The sequence below is a fragment of the Abramis brama genome, assembly GCF_963993115.1.
Source record: "Abramis brama genome assembly, chromosome: 10".
NCBI classification, from domain to species: Eukaryota; Metazoa; Chordata; class Actinopteri; order Cypriniformes; family Leuciscidae; genus Abramis; species Abramis brama.
This window is the reverse complement of record NC_139972.1, coordinates 27,054,767-27,079,064: the sequence shown is the minus strand read 5'-3', so window position 1 is coordinate 27,079,064 and position 24,298 is coordinate 27,054,767. Positions and strand designations below refer to the sequence as shown.

At 37.5% G+C, this 24,298-nt stretch overlaps 2 protein-coding genes across 2 annotated transcripts; both read left to right on the top strand.

The window, feature by feature from the left end:
• The first annotated feature begins 643 nt into the window (after window positions 1-643).
• On the top strand, window positions 644-8,256 carry LOC311090967 (NLR family CARD domain-containing protein 3-like). The gene is made up of 6 exons (XM_084126642.1): window positions 644-2,421; window positions 2,818-2,991; window positions 3,198-3,371; window positions 6,142-6,315; window positions 6,443-6,616; window positions 6,773-8,256. Exons 1-6 carry the CDS (start codon window positions 851-853, stop codon window positions 6,780-6,782), a joined length of 2,277 nt encoding a protein of 758 aa, XP_083982768.1. The 5' UTR covers window positions 644-850; the 3' UTR covers window positions 6,783-8,256.
• A 1,105-nt stretch (window positions 8,257-9,361) lies between these two features.
• On the top strand, window positions 9,362-22,683 carry LOC311090965 (protein NLRC3-like). Its single transcript, XM_084126640.1, has 16 exons — window positions 9,362-9,541; window positions 9,849-9,907; window positions 10,112-10,180; window positions 10,420-10,524; window positions 10,741-10,836; window positions 14,107-14,202; window positions 15,426-15,521; window positions 15,684-15,779; window positions 16,113-17,900; window positions 18,262-18,435; window positions 18,821-18,994; window positions 19,162-19,335; window positions 19,440-19,613; window positions 19,699-19,872; window positions 20,247-20,420; window positions 20,759-22,683. Exons 4-16 carry the CDS (start codon window positions 10,484-10,486, stop codon window positions 20,958-20,960), a joined length of 3,459 nt encoding a protein of 1,152 aa, XP_083982766.1. The 5' UTR covers window positions 9,362-9,541; window positions 9,849-9,907; window positions 10,112-10,180; window positions 10,420-10,483; the 3' UTR covers window positions 20,961-22,683.
• The last annotated feature ends 1,615 nt before the right edge of the window (window positions 22,684-24,298 follow it).

Sequence of the window (24,298 nt, the reverse complement as noted above, 5' to 3'; positions counted from 1 at the left end):
TGAGGTCAGTTTTGAGATGGAAGCACTTTTGAACATTGCTTATTTATCGATGAAGTCTGATCTGAATAAAATAACATTTCATGATAAAATCAGTTCTGAACAAAATTCTCATTAATTTATTTTGTTAAAGTTCAATGCAGGATGAGAAACGAGACTCACCAGCTCCCAGCTGTCTGTCCATGAAGAGTGACCAGTCAATAGAGCTTCCAGTGTTCTTTAGGCATAGAGACACCTCTGGACACGGGTATGTTTAAAAATGAAGATGGAAAACATTTGAGGCATTTATAAAATATAAACCCTGAATATTGAATTTCAATCTGTGTTATAATTACTCATACAGTAGTAATGACTGTCGACATGCTGAAGTCTGTAAAGTTCTCCAGTCACATTCGAGAAAACGGTGTCAGAGTTTGGATAGGACAAACCCGACACCAAATGAGATCAGTACAGAGTGCAGGTATTTACACATATAAGTAAATTGAAGCCACTGTAAAAATAAAAAATAAAAAAAAAATAATAATAATAAAATAAAATAAAAACTGATAACTTTTACAACATTTACTCTTATAAAGTAAGTTATATTTGGGCGTGTAAAAATCTGTGCTTGCTAATTTGTGTATTTTCTAATGTGTGTTGTAGCTTTGACTGTCAACATGCTGAAGTCCACAACAAACTCAAATCAGACTTGAGGACAAAGTTTCAGTATGTCTATGAGGGAATAGAAAAGCAAGGAACTCCAACAATCCTCAATGAGATTTACACTGAGCTCTACATCACGGAAGGTGGAGGTGGAGAGATCAATAATGAACATGAGATCCGATGGATTGAAAAAGCTTCCAGGAAAGCCACAATGGAGGAAACCCCAATCAACTGCAATGACATCTTCAAACCCTTACCTGGACAAAACCAGCACATTCGAGCTGTGCTGACTAAAGGAGTCGCTGGCATTGGAAAAACAGTTTCTGTGCAGAAGTTCATTCTGGACTGGGCTGAAGGGAAAGCGAATCAGGACATCTTCCTCATATTTCCACTTCCTTTCAGAGAGCTCAATTTGCTGAAGGACCAAACATTTAGTCTTAAAGATCTTCTGGGCACAGAACAACTGGGAATCTCTCCAAATGAAGGTAAAATCATGTTCATCTTTGATGGTCTGGATGAGTGCCGTCTGTCTCTGGATTTTCAGAACAACGTGAGGTTGTGTGATGTGACTGAATCAGCTTCAGTGGACGTGCTGCTGACGAACCTCATTTTGGGGAATCTGCTTCCCTCTGCTCTCATCTGGATCACCTCCAGACCAGCAGCATCTGAAGTCATCCCCTCTGAGTGTGTTGACCGAGTGACAGAGGTACGAGGCTTCAATGACCCACAGAAGGAGGAATACTTCAGTAAGAGAATCACTGATCAGAGTCTGGCCAATGAAATCATCTCACACCTGAAGTCATCGAGGAGCCTCTACATCATGTGCCACATCCCAGTGTTCTGCTGGATCTCAGCCACTGTTCTAGAGAAGATGCTGAGTGGAGCAGAGAGTGGAGAGATTCCCAAGACTCTCACTCAAATGTACACACACTTCCTGATCCTTCAAACCAACATCAAACATGAGAAGGACTATGAGAAGAAAGTGACAGATGAAGACATGATCCTCAAACTGGGGAAACTGGCTTTTCAAGAGCTTATGAAAGGCAATGTGATCTTCTATGCAGAAGATCTGAGAGAGTGTGGCATTGACGTGACAGAAGCATCAGTGTACTCAGGATTGTGCACTCAGATCTTCAGAGAGGAGTTTGGTCTGTGTCAGAGGAAAGTCTACTGCTTTGTTCATCTCAGCATGCAGGAACATCTAGCAGCTCTCTATGTGTTGTTTTCATTCAGTTTGAAAAATGTAGATGTTCTTAGTGAATATCAGGCCTTAAAACACAATGTTCAGTCTCCAGCATGCTGCACAATATATGGGAGGGCTGTGGAAGAGGCTTTGCAAAGTAAGAATGGCCATCTTGACCTCTTCCTTCGCTTCCTTCTGGGTCTCTCGTTAGGGTCCAATCAAACTCTTTTTAAGTGCCTACTGACACAAACAGGAGGAATGTCTCACAACACAGAGGAAATTATCCAGTACGTCAAGAAGAAGATTAGAGAGAATCTTTCTCCAGAGAAATCCATCAATCTGTTTCACTGTCTGAATGAACTAGGTGATCATACTCTGGAAAATGAAATCCAAGACTATCTCAGCACTGGGATGATAAGAGATGCCAATCTGTCTCCAGCACAGTGGTCAGCACTGGTCTTTGTGTTGCTTACTTCAGAGCAGCTGGAAGTGTTTGAATTAAAGGAATACATCAGGGATGAGTTCAACCAAAAAAACATCACACAGGATCAAGTTCTCCATAATCTTCTGCCTGTGGTTGAAGCATCCAGATCAGCTCAGTAAGTGAACGGCTCTTTCACATTATCACCACAATAATAAAGAAAGTCTGCATTTTATGCTAAGAATATGTGAAGTGTGTAGAGCTTCTGAATCGGATGGATCTGTGTGATTGACAGTCTACATGGGTAGATGACATGATGTTTCAAATAGTGCATTTTTTAATTATATTTTAAATGTATATTTTAAATATAAATATTCAGATCCTACACACAGATCCTTTGTTCTTGAATGTGTTTGCACAGATGACTAGAATTTTTTATTAAAAGCATTAAATTATATTTTCCGGTGTCATTAAAGTGCTGATATTTTATTTAAAAGCTGCGTATAAAAGCTTGTATAAACTGATTAGCACATAAAATACATGAAAACATAAAGGTGATCTTATTTATTTCCAGGCTTGGCTGTTGTAGTCTCTCAGAGAATTGCTGTGCTGATCTGGCTTCGGCTCTCGGCTCAGAATCATCATGTTTGAGAGAACTGAACTTAAACTTCAATCATCTGAAGAGTTCAGGTGTGAAGTTACTTTCTGCTGGACTGAGAAGTCCTCACTGCAAATTGGAAACACTGTGGTAAGATCTTTTTAGACTTATTATAACTTTATTATGAACAATATTTCAACATTGACTTCAGATGTCCTCCATTACTGAACTATGATTGCACACTACACAGTTTAAAATGTGTGTCTGAAGTTTTATTAGTATTTTATTTTATATAGTGTATCATGCTCTGTATTCCTGGAATTAAGCAAACAGAACTGTTTGTTATTTGTCCGCAGGTTGTGGCGGTGTGGTATCACAGATGAAGGTTGTGCCGCTCTGGCTTTTGCCCTGAATTCAAACCCTTCACATCTGAGAGATCTGGATCTGTCTGAAAATGACCTAGGAGATCAAGGCATGAAGCTATTCTCTGATGCACTAAAAAATCCTCAGTGTAAACTGGAGACACTGAAGTAAGTTCTACAAGACCCACAGATAATAAAAAAGTAAATTAAATGGTCTGATGTGTTGAATTTAATTAGTCCAATTAAGAAGCTATTCATATATGTAGATGTTCTAAGAGTCTCCACTGTCTGCTAACAAAGTAATATTACATTAGCACATGATGTAGAGGAATTTAATTCATTGTGATGGTTTACCAGGAAAATTAGCACATTTAAAACAATCTATTTTCGTATACAGTGAGGAAAATAAGTATTTGAACACCCTGCTATTTTGCAAGTTCTCCCACTTGGAAATCATGCAGGGGTCTGAAATTGTCATCGTAGGTGCATGTCCACTGTGAGAGACATAATCTAAAAATATATATACAGTGTAATGCATAAGTTAATACACCCATGCTAAAGTTGACTAAAAAGAGGAATAAAAAATCATATTTTGGAAATTGAACTTAATGCCTTAATTTAAAAAATTAGGAAAAATCCAACCTTTTAGGACACCAATTTTCTTTGTGAATGAATAATGTATCGTAAATAAATAAATGTTCTTCCTTAAAATACATGGTGCATAAGTGTGTACACCCCTATGTTAAATTCCCATAGAGGCAGGCAGATTTTTATTTTTAAGTATTTTTTTTTTTTTTAATTTTTAGGATACTATGCATCCTGATAAAGTTCCCTTGGCCTTTGGAATTAAAATAGCCCCACATCATCACATAGCATTCACCATACCTAGAGATTGGCATGGGGTACTTTCCATAAGATCATCTCTCAATGCAAATCAAACTAGCTTTTAGGCTAACTGAAATAAAACCATGCCAATCTCTAGGTATGGTGAATGCTATGTGATGATGTGGGGCTATTTTAATTCCAAAGGCCAAGGGAACTTTATCAGGATGCATAGTATCCTAAAAATTAATAAATAAAAAAATACTTAAAAATAAAAATCTGCCTGCCTCTATGGGAATTTAACATAGGGGTGTACACACTTATGCACCATGTATTTTAAGGAAGAACATTTATTTATTTACGATACATTATTCATTCACAAAGAAAATTGGTGTCCTAAAAGGTTGGATTTTTCCTAATTTTTTAAATTAAGGCATTAAGTTCAATTTCCAAAATATGATTTTTTTATTCCTCTTTTTAGTCAACTTTAGCATGGGTGTATTAACTTATGCATTGCACTGTATATATACAATATATGATTTTTTTAACTATTTATTTGTATGATACAGCTGCAAATAAGTATTTGAACACCTGTCTATCAGCTAGAATTCTGACCCACAAAGACCTGTTAGTCTGCCTTTAAAATGTCCACCTCCACTCCATTTATTATCCTAAATTAGATGCACCTGTTTGAGGTCGTTAGCTGCATAAAGACACCTGTCCACCCCATACAATCAGTAAGAATCCAACTACTAACATGGCCAAGACCAAAGAGCTGTCCAAAGACACTAGAGACAAAATTGTACACCTCCACTGTTGGAGCAATCATTAGAAAATGGAAGAAGCTAAACATGACTGTCAATCTCCCTCGGACTGGGGCTCCATGCAAGATCTCACCTCGTGGGGTCTCAATGATCCTAAGAAAGGTGAGAAATCAGCCCAGAACTACACGGGAGGAGCTGGTCAATGACCTGAAAAGAGCTGGGACCACCGTTTCCAAGGTTACTGTTGGTAATACACTAAGACGTAATGGTTTGAAATCATGCATGGCACGGAAGGTTCCCCTGCTTAAACCAGCACATGTCAAGGCCCGTCTTAAGTTTGCCAATGACCATTTGGATGATCCAGAGGAGTCATGGGAGAAAGTCATGTGGTCAGATGAGACCAAAATAGAACTTTTTGGTCATAATTCCACTAAACGTGTTTGGAGGAAGAAGAATGATGAGTACCATCCCAAGAACACCATCCCTACTGTGAAGCATGGGGGTGGTAGCATCATGCTTTGGGGGTGTTTTTCTGCACATGGGACAGGGCGACTGCACTGTATTAAGGAGAGGATGACCGGGGCCATGTATTGCGAGATTTTGGGGAACAACCTCCTTCCCTCAGTTAGAGCATTGAAGATGGGTCGAGGCTGGGTCTTCCAACATGACAATGACCCGAAGCACACAGCCAGGATAACCAAGGAGTGGCTCTGTAAGAAGCATATCAAGGTTCTGGCGTGGCCTAGCCAGTCTCCAGACCTAAACCCAATAGAGAATCTTTGGAGGGAGCTCAAACTCCGTGTTTCTCAGCGACAGCCCAGAAACCTGACTGATCTAGAGAAGATCTGTGTGGAGGAGTGGGCCAAAATCCCTCCTGCAGTGTGTGCAAACCTGGTGAAAAACTACAGGAAACGTTTGACCTCTGTAATTGCAAACAAAGGCTACTGTACCAAATATTAACATTGATTTTCTCAGGTGTTCAAATACTTATTTGCAGCTGTATCATACAAATAAATAGTTAAAAAATCATACATTGTGATTTCTGGATTTTTTTTTTTAGATTGTCTCACAGTGGACATGCACCTACGATGACAATTTCAGACCCCTCCATGATTTCTAAGTGGGAGAACTTGCAAAATAGCAGGGTGTTCAAATACTTATTTTCCTCACTGTATATACAACTTTTTAAAAATGTAAATAGAACACATCACATCATTCTACATATATCCTACTGGTGTTTTCCCCTCTCTCCTAAGATATTAGTGGTGTTGTAACATTGTACATGTACTAGTTTCTTAAATGACTAATCAAATGTAAATAATTTAAAGAATGTCCCATTGTTCTCTCTGCAGGTTGAGATTGTGTGACTTGTCAGATGAAGGTTGTACAGCTCTGACTTCAGCTCTGAGATCAAACCCCTCACACCTGAGAGAGTTGGATCTGTCTGAGAATGAATTGGGAGATGCAGGAGTACAAGTTCTCTCTGAGGAACTCATGAATCCTCTATGTAAACTGGAGATATTGTGGTGAGATCATTATTTAGGATTTGTAATCCTACTATGGAAAGAGTATATAATAAAGTCGAGTGCATATACTGTAGTAACTGTGTGTTTTGAAATGAGTGTAAATACTGTGTATTTTTTCTTTCTGAAGGCTGAGGGATTGTGATTTCACAGATGACGGTTGTGCTGCTCTGGCTTCAGCTCTAAGATCAGATTCCTCACAGATGAAAGAGCTGGATGTGACCAAAAATAAACTCTCAGACACGGGCACTGACCTGCTCACTGCTATAAAGTTCGATCCACAATATAAACTGGAGAAATTACAGTAAGTTTGAGATTATTTTTTTTAAACTCCATTAATTAACAAGGGACACATGGGATACATGTTGCTTTTAACACTAGGAAAATAATATTTTCAACATACAGAAGAAATATACTTTTTGATCTGAAATAAATGTAATTTATTGTTTCCTTTTTTAAGCTGCATTTGAAGAGTCCAGCTGAGAACTGACGGATGGGGATCTCAGTGGATTTGTTGCTGCTGTACCAGTGACTGATACACAGTGTTTTAATTCCTCATTCATTTTCACAATTTACTTGCCAGTGTACATGATCTGTTAGTTTTGAGTTGAAATCAGCTTGGTTTTGATGGTTCTTTTGATTTAAACTCTGTCCAACACATTGTGATGGTGATGGAACTATTTTCTGAATGTTTCAGATTCTCTCCAGCAGATTGGCCACATGTTCATTATGAAAATGTAAACATGAACGTTCTCTATGAAATCTCTATTAAATTTCCAGCCTCTATTAAATTACCTGGTGAACGTGATTTGTGAACGGGGGTAGGCTACTCTGGGTTCGGGCCGAACTCCGAGCTCAGAGCCCCGGACAGCCCGCCAAATACGCATTAAACTTTACTCCCTCTAATTGTATGTTAGTGTGAACTCGTGAACTGTCATTTCACTCTGATTTTAGGGATAAGTTATGGGTAGGGGTAGGGGTAGGGATAGGGATAGGTATGGAAGCTTGTTTCCGCCACTGAATAATAATTAAATTATAATTAATATTGATATATCGCAATTGTGAGAAAAAAAAGTCAGAATTGTTAGATAAAAAGTCGCAATTATTATTATTTAATTATTATTCAGTAGCGGAAACAAGCTTCCATACCTATCCCTATCCCTACCCCTGAAACCCCTGAGAAATTTCAGTAGCGGAAACAAAAGTCGCAATTGCGAGATATAAAGTCGCAGATCTGAGAAATAAAGTCGCAATTGGGATATATAAAGAATTGCATTATATAAACTGTAAAAAAAAAAAAAAAAGTCCGTCTTTTTTTTCCTTAGAATTTGACTTTATATGTCACGATTAGAGAAAAGATGTCAGAATTGCGAGATATAAACTCGCAATTATGTGTTATAAAGTCAGAATTGCGTGATATAAAGTCACAATTGCGAGAAAAAAAGTCAGAATTCTGACTTTATAACACGCAATTGCGACTTTATTTCACGCAATTCTGACTTTATATCTTGCAATTCTGAGAAATAAAGTCAGAATTGCGAGATGTAAGCTCACAATTGTGAGAAAAAAAGTCGCAATTATCTTTTAAAATGTTTTATTTTGTGGCGGAAACAAGCTTCCATGGACTATGTTTACGTAAAGGAATGTTATTCCAGGACCTACAAAATATGTTGATCCTGGAACACGCCTTACTTGGCAAAATCATGGTGACCAAACTATTTTTAACATTTAGTTATTTATGCCTCTTTTTTTGACATATATTTAGTTGTTTACAATGAATATTTTTTCGTGCTTTATATTGTAATAATATTGTAAATGTTGCAGATTGGTATAAAGCTGCGATGTGCAGTTAATCCCAATTGTTGTAATTTTTATCTTAAAAAAGTTGTCTTTTTATTATTATTATTGTTTAAATATTTGTGTATAAACAAGACATGTTGAAGGAAAAAATCCAGCTGTTTTTTTCTTCTGGCAATTCAAATTATGTGAATTAAAGTGAAGATTTAGCATCATTTTAAATTAATATTAACTTCTCTTTTTAGGACTGGTTTGTTTTGTGTACAGTAGCTATAGTTTATGGTTTGTGGTTTGTCATATGGTTTGTAATAGTGTAGGCTACGCCCACTGAGCTAATATTTGAATGAGAAGTAGGCTATCTGATACAGCAATCAGAATAAAAAAATAAAACATAATTCGTGCTCATGAAGGAGGTCCAGAAAAGGTAGAATGTGATTAAATAGTGAAAGCTCAAACTGAAAACCGCATATAAATTAGTACTATTATACATATTACTGTGTAGATAGTAGGTCTATCACCAATAGGCTTATAACATACTGTAGCGATTGGAGAAAATTATAGACTCACTTAACAGTTTTAATGCTCTTTTATTAACGTGAGCACCTGTGTGGCCGATGCTCTCGCCTCACACAGTCCCAAAACTTCTGCGCAGGCTCGTTCTTCAGAAGAACAGGCCACACCTTAAAGCTCCACACAACCAGAACACATAACACAAGAAAGAAAATACATGCATCTAGATATTGAACATAAACAGTCTTTAGACTTGCTACAATACTGAATGACTCATTTGGCAGCCTACAGCACGATTGATGTACAGGGCGAGCTGCAATAATTTGTTTCAAAATTATTTTTAGCCAATTCGGTTTTGTTTTTTCTTTTTTTCTTCTTTTTTTTAAATCACAGGGGAAAAAATGGTTTCGTGTAACAGTTGCTAAGCAAACAAAAGCTGGCCTGGAATTAACTGAATGAGTGGAGCGGAGCCACAAATAGCCTAGTTTCCCACTTGCGCTCAAAGCGATCCGTGACCAGTGAAACCACTCCAGGGGCCATATTCACAAAACATTTTATTTTACCACTAGTTCTAAGTCGACAAGTTAGGATACTTTTAGCCTTAAGATTTTTTTGTGAATATGGCCCCAGGTTTTCATGAAAATGTTTCTACCTGAAACCGGTCTGTCCTGTTCGTACTTCTCCCAGTTGTTTACCTGCATAGCTCTTGGGGATGAGGGTGGGCGGTGCTCTGAGAGCTGTCAGACAGTTCTGTGCAGTGAACAGAAATGAAAGTTAGAAATTGCTTGAAAACATCTTCACGGATTTGGTCAAGTTGCCATCTGGGCTGGAGAATATAAAGATTGAAAGATTCAATAAGATACAATAACGACTGAAGTTCTGCTGTTTCTAAAGGTGACGCTCTTAAAAACAGAATGCCAAAGTGAGTATAAACAAACTCATGAATTGTATAATGTTGTTAAATTCCTCTTACAAGATGTTTTTTATTATTATTATAATTATTATTAGCTTGATATGAAACAATGTTCATCTTTTTATCTGTTGAATATTTATTAATATATTTTTATCTATATATTTTGAATATACTTTGTATCTGTTATTTCCTCAAAAAACTACAAAAGCAAAATGATTTCAGCCAGACTAATATAAGTATGAATTGAATATTGTTAAGCCTACTGAAATGAGACATTGATTAAGTCATTTTTGGCTGTTTTTTATTTTACTTTCAGATGTGAATTTGGAATTTGAAAGCAGTCTCATTGTCAGTTGACCTGTCTGAAAGAATTAGGTAAATACTATGACGTATACACAAGTAGTTTGGTTACATGTTTGTCTTTTACTGTGACAAAAACAACTGTTGTTTTGAGAGATGACTAGATTGGTTAAAGCAAAAAACAATAGGAATGTTTACAAAACGTGACTACAGTCCAGTATTTTTCATTGCATTTTTATAGCCACTTGTTACTATGATTATTGTTTGGTTTATTTTCAGAGTCATTATAGCTGGAATGAGTTCTGAAAATGTTGTGACCGAATGCTCCACTAATACTGAGGCCAACTAGTATGTGTTTTTATTTATAACAACAACAACAAATTAATAAAAAATCTTGTTTGTTACTGTTTCTTTATTTGCTGGCAAAAACATAAAATCTTGGCTTATTATACACAGGCTGGCAACTAAATACACTATTAAACTAAATATCATTAGGCTGTGAAATTTGTTTCTTACTTTGTAAGATTAAAAAAGTCTTAATTCCGGTAACTTAATATTATGTTACCACCATTTCTATTTCACTGAAGCACAATCCAGCAGGGGAGATCAGATTTAACGAGACCTGGTCATTAGAAGTAATCATTTAGCCTAATGGATCAACTCGAGGCTAAAAAGACTGTGCTTGAACCCAGGTAAATGATCATGATTTAGATATATGCAATAAAATTAAAGCTTCCTTCCTTCACCCTTTATTTTTTAAATTATATGTTATTTTATATCTTACAATTGCATATTTATTTTATTAGTATTGACTATTAGTATTACACCTACTTAATTGTGCTGCACTTAAATCTGAATGACAGGAAGCTTTACTGAATTAATGTTGTAATGTCTCTGTTTCTCTGAAGCTCAGTGCAGATGGGGAGATCTTCTCCATGTCCCAGCCATGAGTCCATGAGGAGTGATCATTCAATGAATAAACCATTGGATTTAAAAGAATCCAGGTAAAATATTTATAGTACTATATTTATAGTACTGTTAATAAAAATTAAGCTTCATTCTCTACCACTTTTCAGTTTTTAGTTTTATGTAACATCATGTAAAACAACAAGATTCTAAAAAGATATGTAAATGATTTTGCTTAAATTTAACGTAAGGTATTATTTTTACTAAACAGCGTCTGTTCAAAAACTTTAGATTTAAAAAAAATATAAAATAAAAATAAAAGCAAAAAGTATGCTTAGGCGTCTTAGATCTTATTTATACAAAAATATTTGAAACAGTATTTTTGTCCATACAACATGTTGTCAAAGTTTGTCACAATGTTTTGTTGTTGTGTTGTTTTTAAGAAACCCGAGGACTCCACATTGCTCTTATTTAGACTAAGTTGTATCATTTGGAAAATCACCACACAATTTCAGAGACTTTCAGTGCCTCTGTGGTCCATGACGCGGCATAAGTAAAGTTGGTCTTGAGCGAATACTTAATTTTACTCGTCTTAATTCAAAGCATGATCTTACTTTTTCTACGGTAGCTATGATCTATTGCACTTATAAGATCATTTTTACTTGTATCTCCCGAACTATCCTTAATCAGTGTGGAAACACACACAGGGTGAAACCCTTTTCTGAGAAAATACTATCGGATCTACTCAAAATGTATGTAGAAGTTTAAAATGTTAGCATTTGTTGATGCGACAGGCTGTCTGTCTGGTGGCCGCATGAACAGACTTTGGGGAGAGCTGATGATACTATAGCAGGAAGCATGCCCTTTGACTTCCTCGATTTTGGAGGCTTTTTTTGTTAGTCCTTAAAGGTACGCTGTGTAGGAATTTCTCCCATCTAGCGGTGAAATTCTATTCGCTTTTTCAAATGCGTATTGAAACTGCGGTAGCCGTTATGTGCCAAGAAGCTATGACAACATGTCTTCCAATAGCACATCATTGAGTTTAACTATACATGTTCTACTGTTATGCTGCCTATATAATGATTTACACAACCAAGTAATGAAAAAAAGCTTGTAATTTAGACCGTAACTTTGACTTACCTGTTGAGAAGAAAGCAGGCAACTTCAGTGTCCCTTTCAAAGTCTTTCTCCTTCATTAGCTCTTTCCACCTGGGAAAAGCTATCCCGATATTTACCCTCGTTTTGAATTCGCCGGTCACGTTTCCTTTTAAATAAAATTTTTGCTTTTTGGCGACGAGGATTCCTTCTCCTGTGGACTCTGAACGAACACGCGTTGATGATGAAACGTGTTGAGGTAGGCTAGTGGTTTTTGTACCTCTCTGGTATTATAGTGTTTCAAGATGGCGGAACGACATGGAAGCCTCCTTGGACTTACCCGCCCCATGTAAATAAAGATTTTAAAAAAAAAATCAGAAGTCAGATCATTGGCAGAGGTCATTTTACACCAATGAGGACATATTTTATGAATACAGACAATGATTTTAGCTAATAAAATACATTTTTTTAAAAACTACTGTACCTTTAATTTCAGATGTTTAAATTACAAAATACCATTTTTCAACCGAGTGAATCTACACATGAGAGGCCTTCAGAAGTCATAACTTCAGGGGTCAACAGTTTAGGCCAGTTGGCGAAAACACTGCATGTGTAAAAATCAAATACTGTATTACACTTTTCAAAGGATAATCTAGCTTTAAAGTTAGAATAAAAAGTTAAAAACCAAACATATCTTCATACCTGTTGTGTTCTGACACAAGGCCATTAACTTGTTCTTTTTGTTTTATAAATGTATTTTGCTTATTTCTACAAATATTAACCTGATAAATATGGACTTGATACACGATTAAACAAGATAATCATGCTACCAAATACGTCTGACACAACATTTTTAAGAAAAAACAGTGTTTTAAAATACAACTAAACCATGATAACAGATGATTTTTTGACAGTCCTACATAAATGCATGTTGATTACTAAGTTTCAGGCGTAGTGCAACCACGCAATGTTCGAGAAATCTAATATTGGTGTAATCTTTGCGATGTCTCACTCACAACGCACAACTTTGTGTTGGGTGATCCAGGCATAGCTTTACCAAAATAAAATATTATGGAAGTCATTTTCAAACTGTAATTATACCATATTTTATTTATTAATATTATGGCTTCATGTTGATTTAAAGTTTTTGTTTGTTTGTTATTAACTAATACCTTTTTCTTTTAACTAACACTTCAACATCCAGCACAAAATTAAAGAGATATATGAGCTAAGGATGTTCTCTGACCCCAAATAAACAGATAATGGAATGTTCACAATCTACAATATACAGTTAGATATTCTCCTACTTAGTATGTGTGTAAATAGTTGTGCTTAAATCTTTTACACGGCAGCATATTTTGCCACACCATAGTGATGCATAGTTCCACACCCTATGGACTAACGTTAAAAACATAATCTTTATACAGGAATGACACGTGTCCTTACAATCCATGCAAGATTCAAAAGACCAAATCACTAAGAAAAGAGCCGTTTATAATAAATACACAAAAGTTTCCAAATGATGGTTTTATTACTCCACTAGATTTAGTCATCTTGTTCAGATTGCAGACGACACTGTTTCACATGTTGTACGTTGGACTGTGTTTTAGGTGAAGACATTTCTTTGAGAGCTGTCAACATTCAGTGTTTATAGGAATAAATGACAATTAAGAATTTAAGTGATAGTCTTTCTGTTTGAGAATGTTTGATACTTTATTTAGTGCAACTTTCCCTCTATCTACGAATCACACAAAGTGCATGCTGTTTTACACTTAAACTATTACAACAGAATCACATCTGTTTATTGCACTGAGAGAGGCATATTCATCAAAGCTTGAGGCTGTTAAACAAAGTTCCACACTTTGATAAAACCTCCTTTCTGCACTTTTTAGTTTTTAAATTATCATTACTTTATATCTCACAATTGCACATTTATTTTATTAATATTGACTCTTTGTATTGTATTGTATTGTATTGTATGTCTTTATTGTCCACCAAGGTGGAAATTTGTCTTTGGCTCACCAGCACATAAAATAGCTAAACAGACAATGTTAAGAAAAAATAAAAACAAATACAATTCATGCCACTTTCATTTGGTTTGTCAGTCACTTGTGGAGTTGAGAATTGTAATGGTGTTTGGAATGAAAGACCTCTTAAACACACACAACTGCACATTTGCACTCTCACAATTGCACCTTAATTGTGCCGCACTTGAATCTGAATGATGGGAAGCTGCACTGACTTAATGTTGTAATGTCTCTGTTTCTCTGAAGCTCAGAGCAGATGGGGAGATCTTCTCCATGTCCAAGCCATGAGTCCATGAGGAGTGATCTGTCAATGAATGAACCATTGGCTTTAAAAGAGTCCAGGTAAAATATTTATATTAATACAAATTAAAGACCCACTCCGATGAAAATCATGTTTTTCTAGGTGTTAACATGTTCTTGTGGCATTTTTCTGATGTTAGAGGACATATCTTGAGAAAAATAAGTTCAAAGTTGTATTTCTGAGTATTTCTGCATTCAAATGGCTGTGAATCAGTAGCAGACGCTAAAATGCCAGCTAAAATAGACTGGAGTTGTGACGTAGTAACTCCACTGGGCGGTACCACAAGCTCATACTCCCCTCCGTCCCCGCCCGCGCGGCTCAGGTTCTGAGGAGTAGAGAAGACGATGGCGGATCAACACCTATGTGCGGTAGCGGGTTGCAATGCTAACTGTACGTTCACACCGCCGCCGACTTGAGCGGCAAAGAAGCTCTGGCCGCCCTGTCAAGGACGCTTGTCAAAAAGTACGAGGAAGCTTGTTGACGCTTTGGCCGCTCTGACGTAGCAGCATTCTATGTTCGATCATGGGAGAAGAGAAGTGTCACACCATGAAAAGTAAACAAAATAAACAAGCAATACATTGACACTAGAAACCTTTTATAATGACAGCATTTGTATAACCGTTTTGGTCACATTATTATTTATTATTATTAATAGTGAGTGCGCGCGCGGCCGAGGCTCTCTCTCTCTCTGCTATCTCTCTGCGTTCTTATATGCCCTGTCAAGCGCGCCCTGTTAAACTGGCAGGACTTAAAAACACATGCAAATGATAAACTTTCACTCTGATGGTTAAACTGCAATTAATCCGATAATGATTGGAAACCCAGCAACGGCGATGATCAGCTTCTCCGTTTTCTCGGAAGCTCAAGTCGGCGGCGGTGTGAACGAGGGGGAGGGTCGTCTCCGTGCCAACGGCTCCCCCCACAACGCAGAGGCGAATTGCTAATGAGCTACTGCCGCTCTGCTGAAGCAAAGTCCCAGAAAACGGCACAGGTTTTGTGATTTTGGCTAAAAACGGCATAATCATCATTTAAAGACCACTGAGAATGTTTAAAAATAGCTCAAAATATGATCGGAGTGGGACTTTAAGCTTCCTTCTCTATCACTTTTCAGTTTTTAGTTTTATTTAACGTCATGTAAAACAACAAGATTCTAAAAAGAGATATTGTTTTTAAAAGAAACCAAAAAATTAGAATTGTTTGTCTCACGCTTGTGACTGTTTCACAGTTGGGACTATTAAATTGTAACTTCTCTGTTTCTCTGAAGCTCAGTGCAGATGGGGAGATCTTCTCCATGTCCCAGCCATGAGTCCATGAGGAGTGATCATTCAATGAATAAACCATTGGATTTTAAAGAATCCAGGTAAAAGATCAGCTAGATTACACCGTCCTTTATATATATTTTTATTAATATTTATATATTATTGCATTCTCACAAGTGCACCTACTTAATTGTGCCGCACTTGAATCTGAATGATGGGAAGCTCTACTGATTAAATGTTGTAATGTCTGTGTTTCTCTGAAGCTCAGTGCAGATGGGGAGATCTTCTCCATGTCCAAGCCATGAGTCCATGAGGAGTGATCATTCAATGAATGAACCATTGGCTTTAAAAGAATCCAGGTAAAAGATCAGTTAGATTCAACCTTCCTTTATATATCTTTTCAGTCTTTAGTTCTACCATGGCAGCAAAAAAAAAAGAAAAAGGATTCTCAAAAAAGATGATGGTCACAGACATGTTTTCAATTATAGCTTGCTATTTATTTTATCTAGTCCCTTTTAATCTGTTTATTTGACTTTAGTTTACATTTTACGTTTTAAAAGTATCAATTTACAAGTATTAGAAATCTCCTTATTAAGTAATTTAATACATAATAAAAGAAGTAAAAGGTCTGCTCTGTGAGTAATGGTTTAAATATATTTAAAGAATAACAGGTTCTGTTTTGTTTTTTTCAGTAATGCCTCACTCCTTGAAGTTCGAGATGCATTCAAATTAAATCTGAGGAGCAGGTTTCAGTGTTTGCATGAAGGGATATCAAAAAACAGTGCTCCCATACCTCTCAATGAGATTTACACTGAGCTCTACATCACGGAAGGTGGAGGTGGAAAGATAAATAATAAACATGAGATCAGATGGATTGAAAAAGCTTCCAGGAAAGCCACAATGGAGGAAACCCCAATCAACTGCAATGAAATCTTCAAACCCTTACCTGGACAAAACCAGCACATCAGAATTGTGTTGACTGAAGGAGTCGCTGGCATTGGAAAAACAGTTTCTGTGCAGAAGTTCATTCTGGACTGGGCTGAAGGGAAAGCGAATCAGGACATCTTCCTCATATTTCCACTTCCTTTCAGAGAGCTCAATTTGCTGAAGGACCAAACATTCAGTCTTAAAGATCTACTAAATTTTTTCATGGTCAAAGAACAACTGGAAATCTCTCCACATGAAGGTAAAATCATGTTCATCTTTGATGGTTTGGATGAGTGCCGTCTGTCTCTGGATTTTCAGAACAACGTGAGGTTGTGTGATGTGACTGAATCAGCTTCAGTGGACGTGCTGCTGACGAACCTCATTTTGGGGAATCTGCTTCCCTCTGCTCTCATCTGGATCACCTCCAGACCAGCAGCATCTGATCTCATCCCCTCTGAGTGTGTTGACCGAGTGACAGAGGTACGAGGCTTCAATGACCCACAGAAGGAGGAATACTTCAGGAAGAGAATCACTGATCAGAGTCTGGCCAATAAAATCATCTCACACCTGAAGTCATCGAGGAGCTTCTACATCATGTGCCACATCCCAGTGTTCTGCTGGATCTTAGCCACTGTTCTAGAGAAGATGCTGAGTGGAGCAGAGAGTGGAGAGATCCCCAAGACTCTCACTCAAATGTACACACACTTCCTGATCCTTCAGACCAACATCAAACATGAGAAGGACTATGAGAAGAAATTGAAAGCCAAGGTCATGGTTCTCAAACTGGGTAAACTAGCTTTTCAGCAGCTGGAGAAAAATAATCTGATCTTCTATGAGGAAGATCTTAGAGAATTTGGCATTGACGTGCAAGAAGCTGCTGTGTACTCAGGATTGTGTACTCAGATCTTCAGAGAAGAATCAGGGCTGTTTCAGGGGAAAGTCTACTGCTTTGTTCATCTGAGTGTTCAGGAACACCTAGCAGCTTTATATGTGTACCTCTCCTTTGTGAATCAAAACACAAATGAATTAGACCAACCAAGTCTTCTACTCAAAGTTCTGCCTTGTGCTGCACAAGGTTCAATATTTGACCTCTATCAGAGTGCTGTGAAGAAAGCTTTGCAGAGTACCAGTGGACATCTGGACCTTTTCCTTCGCTTCCTTCTGGGCTTCTCACTGGAGTCCAATCAGACTCTCTTAGGAGAGCTACTGACACAGACAGAAAACAGCTCTGCCAACGAAGAGCAATTAGTTTGGTTCATAAAGGGGAAGATCAAAGAGAATCCTTCTCCAGAGAAATCGATCAATCTGTTCCACTGCCTGAACGAACTGAATGATAATTCCCTTGTGGAGGAAATCCAGCATTATCTAAAATCAGGGGCAAGAATAAATACCACACTGACAGCCTCGCAGTGGTCAGCAATGATCTTTGTATTGCTGACCTCAGAGCAAAAACTAGATGTGTTTGATTTAAATGAATATGTTTTGACACATGTCTTGCCAGATGAAAGACTTCAAAGGCTACAGTCGGTGCTTGAAGCATCCAGAACTGCAATGTAAGTCATACTGGAAGTAATTAAGTTAATATATATATATATATATATATATAGAGAGAGAGAGAGAGAGTATATATACTGTATATATATATATATATATATATATATATATATATATATATATATATATATATATAATGGAATTGTATTTTTGTTTTGTGTTAAATATGGCATAAGATTATTCTTGCATTGAGTTATTTCAATGAATTTAGAAGTATTTCGATTATTTTCATTAACACAGTGTAATCTAAAAGATTCATGTAATTCCAGAGGTAGTTTACCCAACACTGCACATGCACATGCTAAAATTACTATTAAAAAAAAAAAAAAAAAAAACAGAACAAAACATTTTTTCTTGCAGACTTTGTGAGCATACCTTCACAAGGAAAAGCTATACAACCTTAGGTTCTATTCTCAGCTCAAAGACTTGCTGTCTGAAAGAGTTAAACCTGACTAGGAGTAATGTGAATGATTCAGGACTGAAGCTACTCTGTGCTGGACTGGAAAATCCTCATTGTCAGTTGGAGAGGCTCAGGTAAGTTCATCTTTTTTTTCTGTTTTTTTCTGTTTTTTCTTTTCTTACATTTGGTTTATTCAGCTGTTTATAGTAAATAAAATGAAATATTGAATTAGTACATGTTAGCCTGGTTTTACAGACAGGGTTTAGACTAAGCCAGGATTAGTCCTTAGTTCAATTAGGACTTTTAAGTAGCTTTTATAAACATGCCCTAGAAAAAGAAAAAAAAAACATTACTGGTGTGCATCTTGAGATAAAACAATGGCACTGATATATTTTAAGATATACAGTGCAAATTGCTTTCAGCTAAAACTGTTCAAACATGCATTTTAGTCTGGGACTATAGGCTTAAGCCTTGTCTGTGAAACCAGGAGGTAAATTCTTAAACTTCTTTTTTATGCAGACTGGAGTTTTGTGGTGTTTCTGATAAAGGTTGCTCTTTTCTGGCTTTGGCTCTGAGATTAAACCCCTCACATTTGAAAGAGCTGGATCTGTCCAGAAATAAACTCAGTAACACTGGATTGAAGATTCTTTCTGCTGAATTGCAGAATCCTCACTGTAAACTAGAGAAACTGTGGTGAGATAACTTCTCGAATTATCCTCACTAAAACATACATTTTGACATTACCAACTACAAGGAATAGCATACTATATTATAATTATTATTATTTATTTACTTGTTTATTTATTTATTTTTGGAATTGTGTGTCCTTTAACATATTTTTGCTGCCATTTTCTCTGTAGGATGAGACTTTGTGGTGTTACAGATGAAGGTTGTGCTGCTCTGGCTTTGGTTCTTAAATCAAACCCCTCACACCTGAGAGAGCTGAATCTGTCCAGGAATAAATTGAAAGATTTAGGAATGAAGGTCCTCGCTGATGGACTAAAGAATTCTCACTGTAAACTGGAGATACTGAGGTAAGGTTATGTCACAGAGAGTAATAAATGTCAAAGTCAATAAAGAGTCTATAACATTGTTTTGTTTTATTCTGTTATTTGTTTTTGGGGGGTTTTTTCTGCAGGTTGGGAGACTGTGGTATCACAGATGAAGGTTGTTCAGCTCTGGCCTCAGCTCTAAGATCAAACCCCTCACATCTGAGAGATCTGGATTTGTCTGGTAACAAACTCAGAAACCTTGGTGTAGAGAGGCTCTCTGTTGAACTGGGACATTCTGACTGTAATCTTGAGATACTCAGGCAAGATCAGCACTCACCACTTTTGTCAAATAAGTTTTGTGTGCCAAAACTAGGGACAGATATGAGTGTGTCATTCTCTCAGCAGGTTAACGAATTGTGACGTCACCAGTGAGGGCTGTGCTGCTCTGGCCAAAGCTTTGAAATCAAATCCTTTAAGCCTGAGAAAGCTGGATCTTGGTTGGAATAAACTGGGTGACTCCGGTGTGCAGCAACTTTTTGTTGCATTGGAAAATCCAAACTGTAAATTAGAAGTTCTGCGGTAAGCAAAATTAAAATAATGATTTCAATATGAGTCATCATATTAACAAAAAGTCAGAATATATTCTGAGTTTTCAGAATAGATACTGGTATCTTTCACATTCTTTTCCTTTCTGCAGTATTGCTTCTATATTCAATATATTCAGTTGCATGTATTTAAATTACAACTGAGGACAATTCATGGGAAATGTGACCTTTTGTACAATTTTCACAAATGTTCTTATTTGTTACTTTGAATTCTTTTAGAATATTAAACATTTATTTCCAGGTTTAAATAAAAAAACAATCTATATTTTCAATGTCATCCTAGACATTGGACCCCACTGTACAATTATATAATTTTCTTCTTTTTTTTTTTTTCTTTTTTTTTTACAGACTGAGAGATTGCAACATTGCAGAGGAAGGTTGTGCTGCTCTGGCTTCAACATTGAAATCAAACCCATCACACCTGAGAGAGCTGGATCTGTCTCAAAATAAACCGAGAACCTTAGGGGTGAAAATGCTCTGTACCGCTATGGAAAAGCCAGACTGTAAACTTGAGATACTGCGGTAAGAACATTATGTGGTCTCACTCTGTTTTGATGGTCCCTTCAACACATTCTGTTGACTATAAGTAACCTTGCACCTACATGTCTACTAACTCTCATTAGATATTAGACTTTAGTTGGCAAGTACAGTACTTGCAAAGTTACTTATAGAATTTTAACAGAATCCTCAACAGAATATTCAAAAAGGACCATCAAAATAAAGTGTTACCCATTTTTTTTGGTCTGCACCTTCTCTGATAGGGCGCCTTATTAACTACAATCAATTATGAGGCTTCTTTTCTAATATATATATATATATATATATATAAAATGTTTTTTTGGTTTTTTTTGTCTTTGCAGTTTGGAATATTGCGGTCTCACAGATGAAGCTTGTGCTGTTCTAGCATCAGCTCTAAGATCGAACCCCTCACACCTGAGAGAGCTGGATCTGTACATGAACAATCTAGGAGATTCAACAAGGCAGCTGTTGTCTGCTATGGAGGATGACCCAAAATTTAAAATGCAAAAACTACAACTGCAAATGCAAACACTACAACATTAATCACATCGTTATTCTTAGATATCCAGTTTTTAAAGAAATAAGCTTTTGTTATTCTTCTGTAGGTCTACTGAAATGATCCTTGCATGTCTTAAAAAATGTAAAGAGATTGATTATGAGTCTTTGCACTGAGTTTAATTTTGATAAGTAGATAAGTTGTCTCCACTCTGATCATTGTCTTTGATTCAGACTAAACACTATCAGATTTCCACATTCTTCTTCGTGCTACAAGGCCACAGACAAATCATGAGAAATGGATGTGAAACATGGACTAGGTGCAAGTTGTATGCGAGTCTTCACAATGGGAAGGATGAATCAAGAAAGGACTGTATAGCTAGCTAGATAATATTGCAAGCGTAGGTAAAGTATTGATTTATGGAATCGACGAGTAATTATACCTGTTACCAGACATCCCACCTCTCCTGGAAGTTCCTTGAGTCTCCCGCATATAGACCCACAAATTATAAACAATATCCTGGAAATCGAGCGAGTGTGAGAGAACAATAGGTTACTTGTGTAACCCCGGTTCTCTGATAACATTAAGTGCATACGCATATATTAAGCAACATACTCGTTTCAGTTTCTCACTATAGGCCTTATTCGCAAACACCGGAAGTAGCTAACCACGGCCATATTGTTGACATGACATCTGTCCTGCCCCTAGCCGCACGCAGATTTGAGTTGAGGGAAGCAGTAGCCTAATGGCTTCATCTCGTCAGTATCAAGAGAAGATACGCTTGATTGGACGGACAGACTAGACAAACTGTCCCTTCTGCTGAATTGTTTAGTCTCCGTTAATAAATGGATGGCTGAGAACTTTCTGCAACTTAATACGGATAAAACAGAGGTGATGATTTTTGCCCCAGACAACATTACCCCTAAGATTAGTCAGGCCCTCGGGGGTCTATCATCCTCTGACCGCAGTGACATAAGAAATCTGGGTGTCATTTTTGATAGATCAATGTGTTTTAACAGTCATGTTAAGTCTGTGGTTCGCACCTGTTTTTTCCATCTTAGAAACATTGCTAAGATTAGATCTATGGTTTCCAAAAAAGAGATGGAGATGCTTGTTCATGCCTTTATTTCTACACGATTGGACTATTGCAATGTGCTGTACACTTGTTTGAATAAATTTTCTTTAGATCGACTGCAAGTTGTACAAAATGCAGCTGCTAGGCTTTTGACTAGGACCAGCAGGAGGTCACACATTACTCCTGTGCTGAAGGCCCTTCATTGGCTTCCTGTTGGTTTTAGAGTACATTTTAAAATTTTGGTCATTACTTTTAGAGCCTTGCATGGTCAAGCACCCTCCTACGTTCAGGATCTATTACATATGCATACTCCGTGTAGGTCTCTGAGGTCTTCAGGCCAAGATCTTTTAACTGTTCCCAGAACACGCCTTAAGACAAGAGGTGACCGTGCTTTTTGTGTTGTGGCTCCAAAGCTCTGGAACTCGCTCCCTTTAGCTCTGAGAACTATGAGTTCTGTAGAATCTTTTAAAAAACACTTAAAGACTCATCTTTTTGGACAAGCTTTTAATTAACAATTTGACGTGTTTATTAGTGGATTTTTATGAATCTGATGGTAGTACAGTTATGGAGTTGTACTAGGTTTGTACTTGTGCTGTTTTTATTTTATTTTATTGTTTATTTTCATTACTGTGCAGCACTTTGTGACCCTTCTGTCTGTGAAAGGTGCTATACAAATAAATGTTACTTACTTACTTGATTGGTGTGGACCCATGTCAAATAGACCCAATAGCCTTAAGTAAAGATCCGTCCTTATTGCCAGCCGTAACTTATCCGGATATTTATAACTATCTCGTTCATACAGTATCCACATACACTTCGCAGGAGCTGAAGGCCTTCAAGTCACTTGAGTCATATAACTACTTCATCTCTGGCAAAGTCGGCAACCTTCTTACTTTTTTAGTTTCAGCCACTGCTTACAGCTAACCATATGTGATAAAATTATGGGAACAGACTTTGCTGTGAGGCATATATCCCTAACGTTACCTGTGGTAAAATGATGGGAACAGACTTTGCTGTGGGGAGTTGGCTGAAAGTTTAGCCTATTTATCCTAGCTAGCCACAAGTCTCTCCTGCGCTGGCTCAACTCCTCTGTCTCCTTCCCTTCACGTTTTCTGACAGTCGGTATCGCATAAAAACTAACTCCGGGGTTCTTATTGCTGTTGTTAGAACAGCCGTGTATTACACAACACACCATTGCGCTGTTTTAAAAAAAAACATAATACGATAATACCATGGATAATACCGATGCTGCCTCGCTTGTCAGACTAATTGACAGACTGACAGTTGCTGTGGTTTCTATGTCAACAACATGGCCGCCGCGAACATTGATGACATAGATCGAATAACAACTATAGTTTCTCACTATCCTAACTCCTGTATTGCCACATACCTCGAAGTCTCCTGCCAACCACAAACACCACATCCAGGGATGGATGAGTTATGAACCATTATACAGCGGCACTGTGTGCCAATTATTTATTTGCAGCGTTCTGTTGCCATCGTGTGGATGAGTCGTGAACAAGTTTGTGGTCTGTATTTCACAGGAGTGGGCACTTAGTGCTTGGACAGAGTCAAACTCTCTGAGGGTGTTCTGTTAATATGTTTTGCAAAATTTTGGGGGCATTATGTTTTGCAACATTTCCTGGGAGTACAGTGAAAACTTGTGGGCTCCTCTCCTTGGGGAAGACCCCATAAAACTGCCGCCTTCTCCCTTCTCGCCTCCTGAGGATGAGGAGCTGGCTGGACCGTCTGAGCTCTTGCAAGCGGATAGTTCTTCCTAGGCCAGGCAGTTTTCTGCTCTGGTATTCCGCTCTGACCTGCTGCATTCACGTTCGGTCTCTGCCATCTAGGAATGCGAAAGCTGGGGGGTTGGGCGGCAGAGTATGCCAGTGCGCTCCACTCAATCGGTCATGTCTCAAGCGAACGCTCCACTCATGAACCGCTAACACTCACCAAAACGACGTTCGCTCAAATCCAGCTCTGACATGAAACTTCTCTGTTCTGTACTATGTGTTGTAGCCATTAATTAAATTTTATATTTATGTTTAAAAATGATAATAGGCTATTGACATGGTAGACGCTTCATCCTGAAGCATTGCTTGGTGTGTGTTCAGCATGGAGGTTGCACTCAGAGCCCTGACTGAGAGAGTGACTGCTTTATAAGTGCTTACCATCATGCTCGACTGGAATTAGTCCGCTTTAGATGGCATTGTCAGATTTGCAGCCGCCGTTCGCTTTAGGTGCTAGTGCATGGCATCTAATGGCTCCATACGGGGCATGCAGAGAATTTCTCCACCTCCTCTACATCTA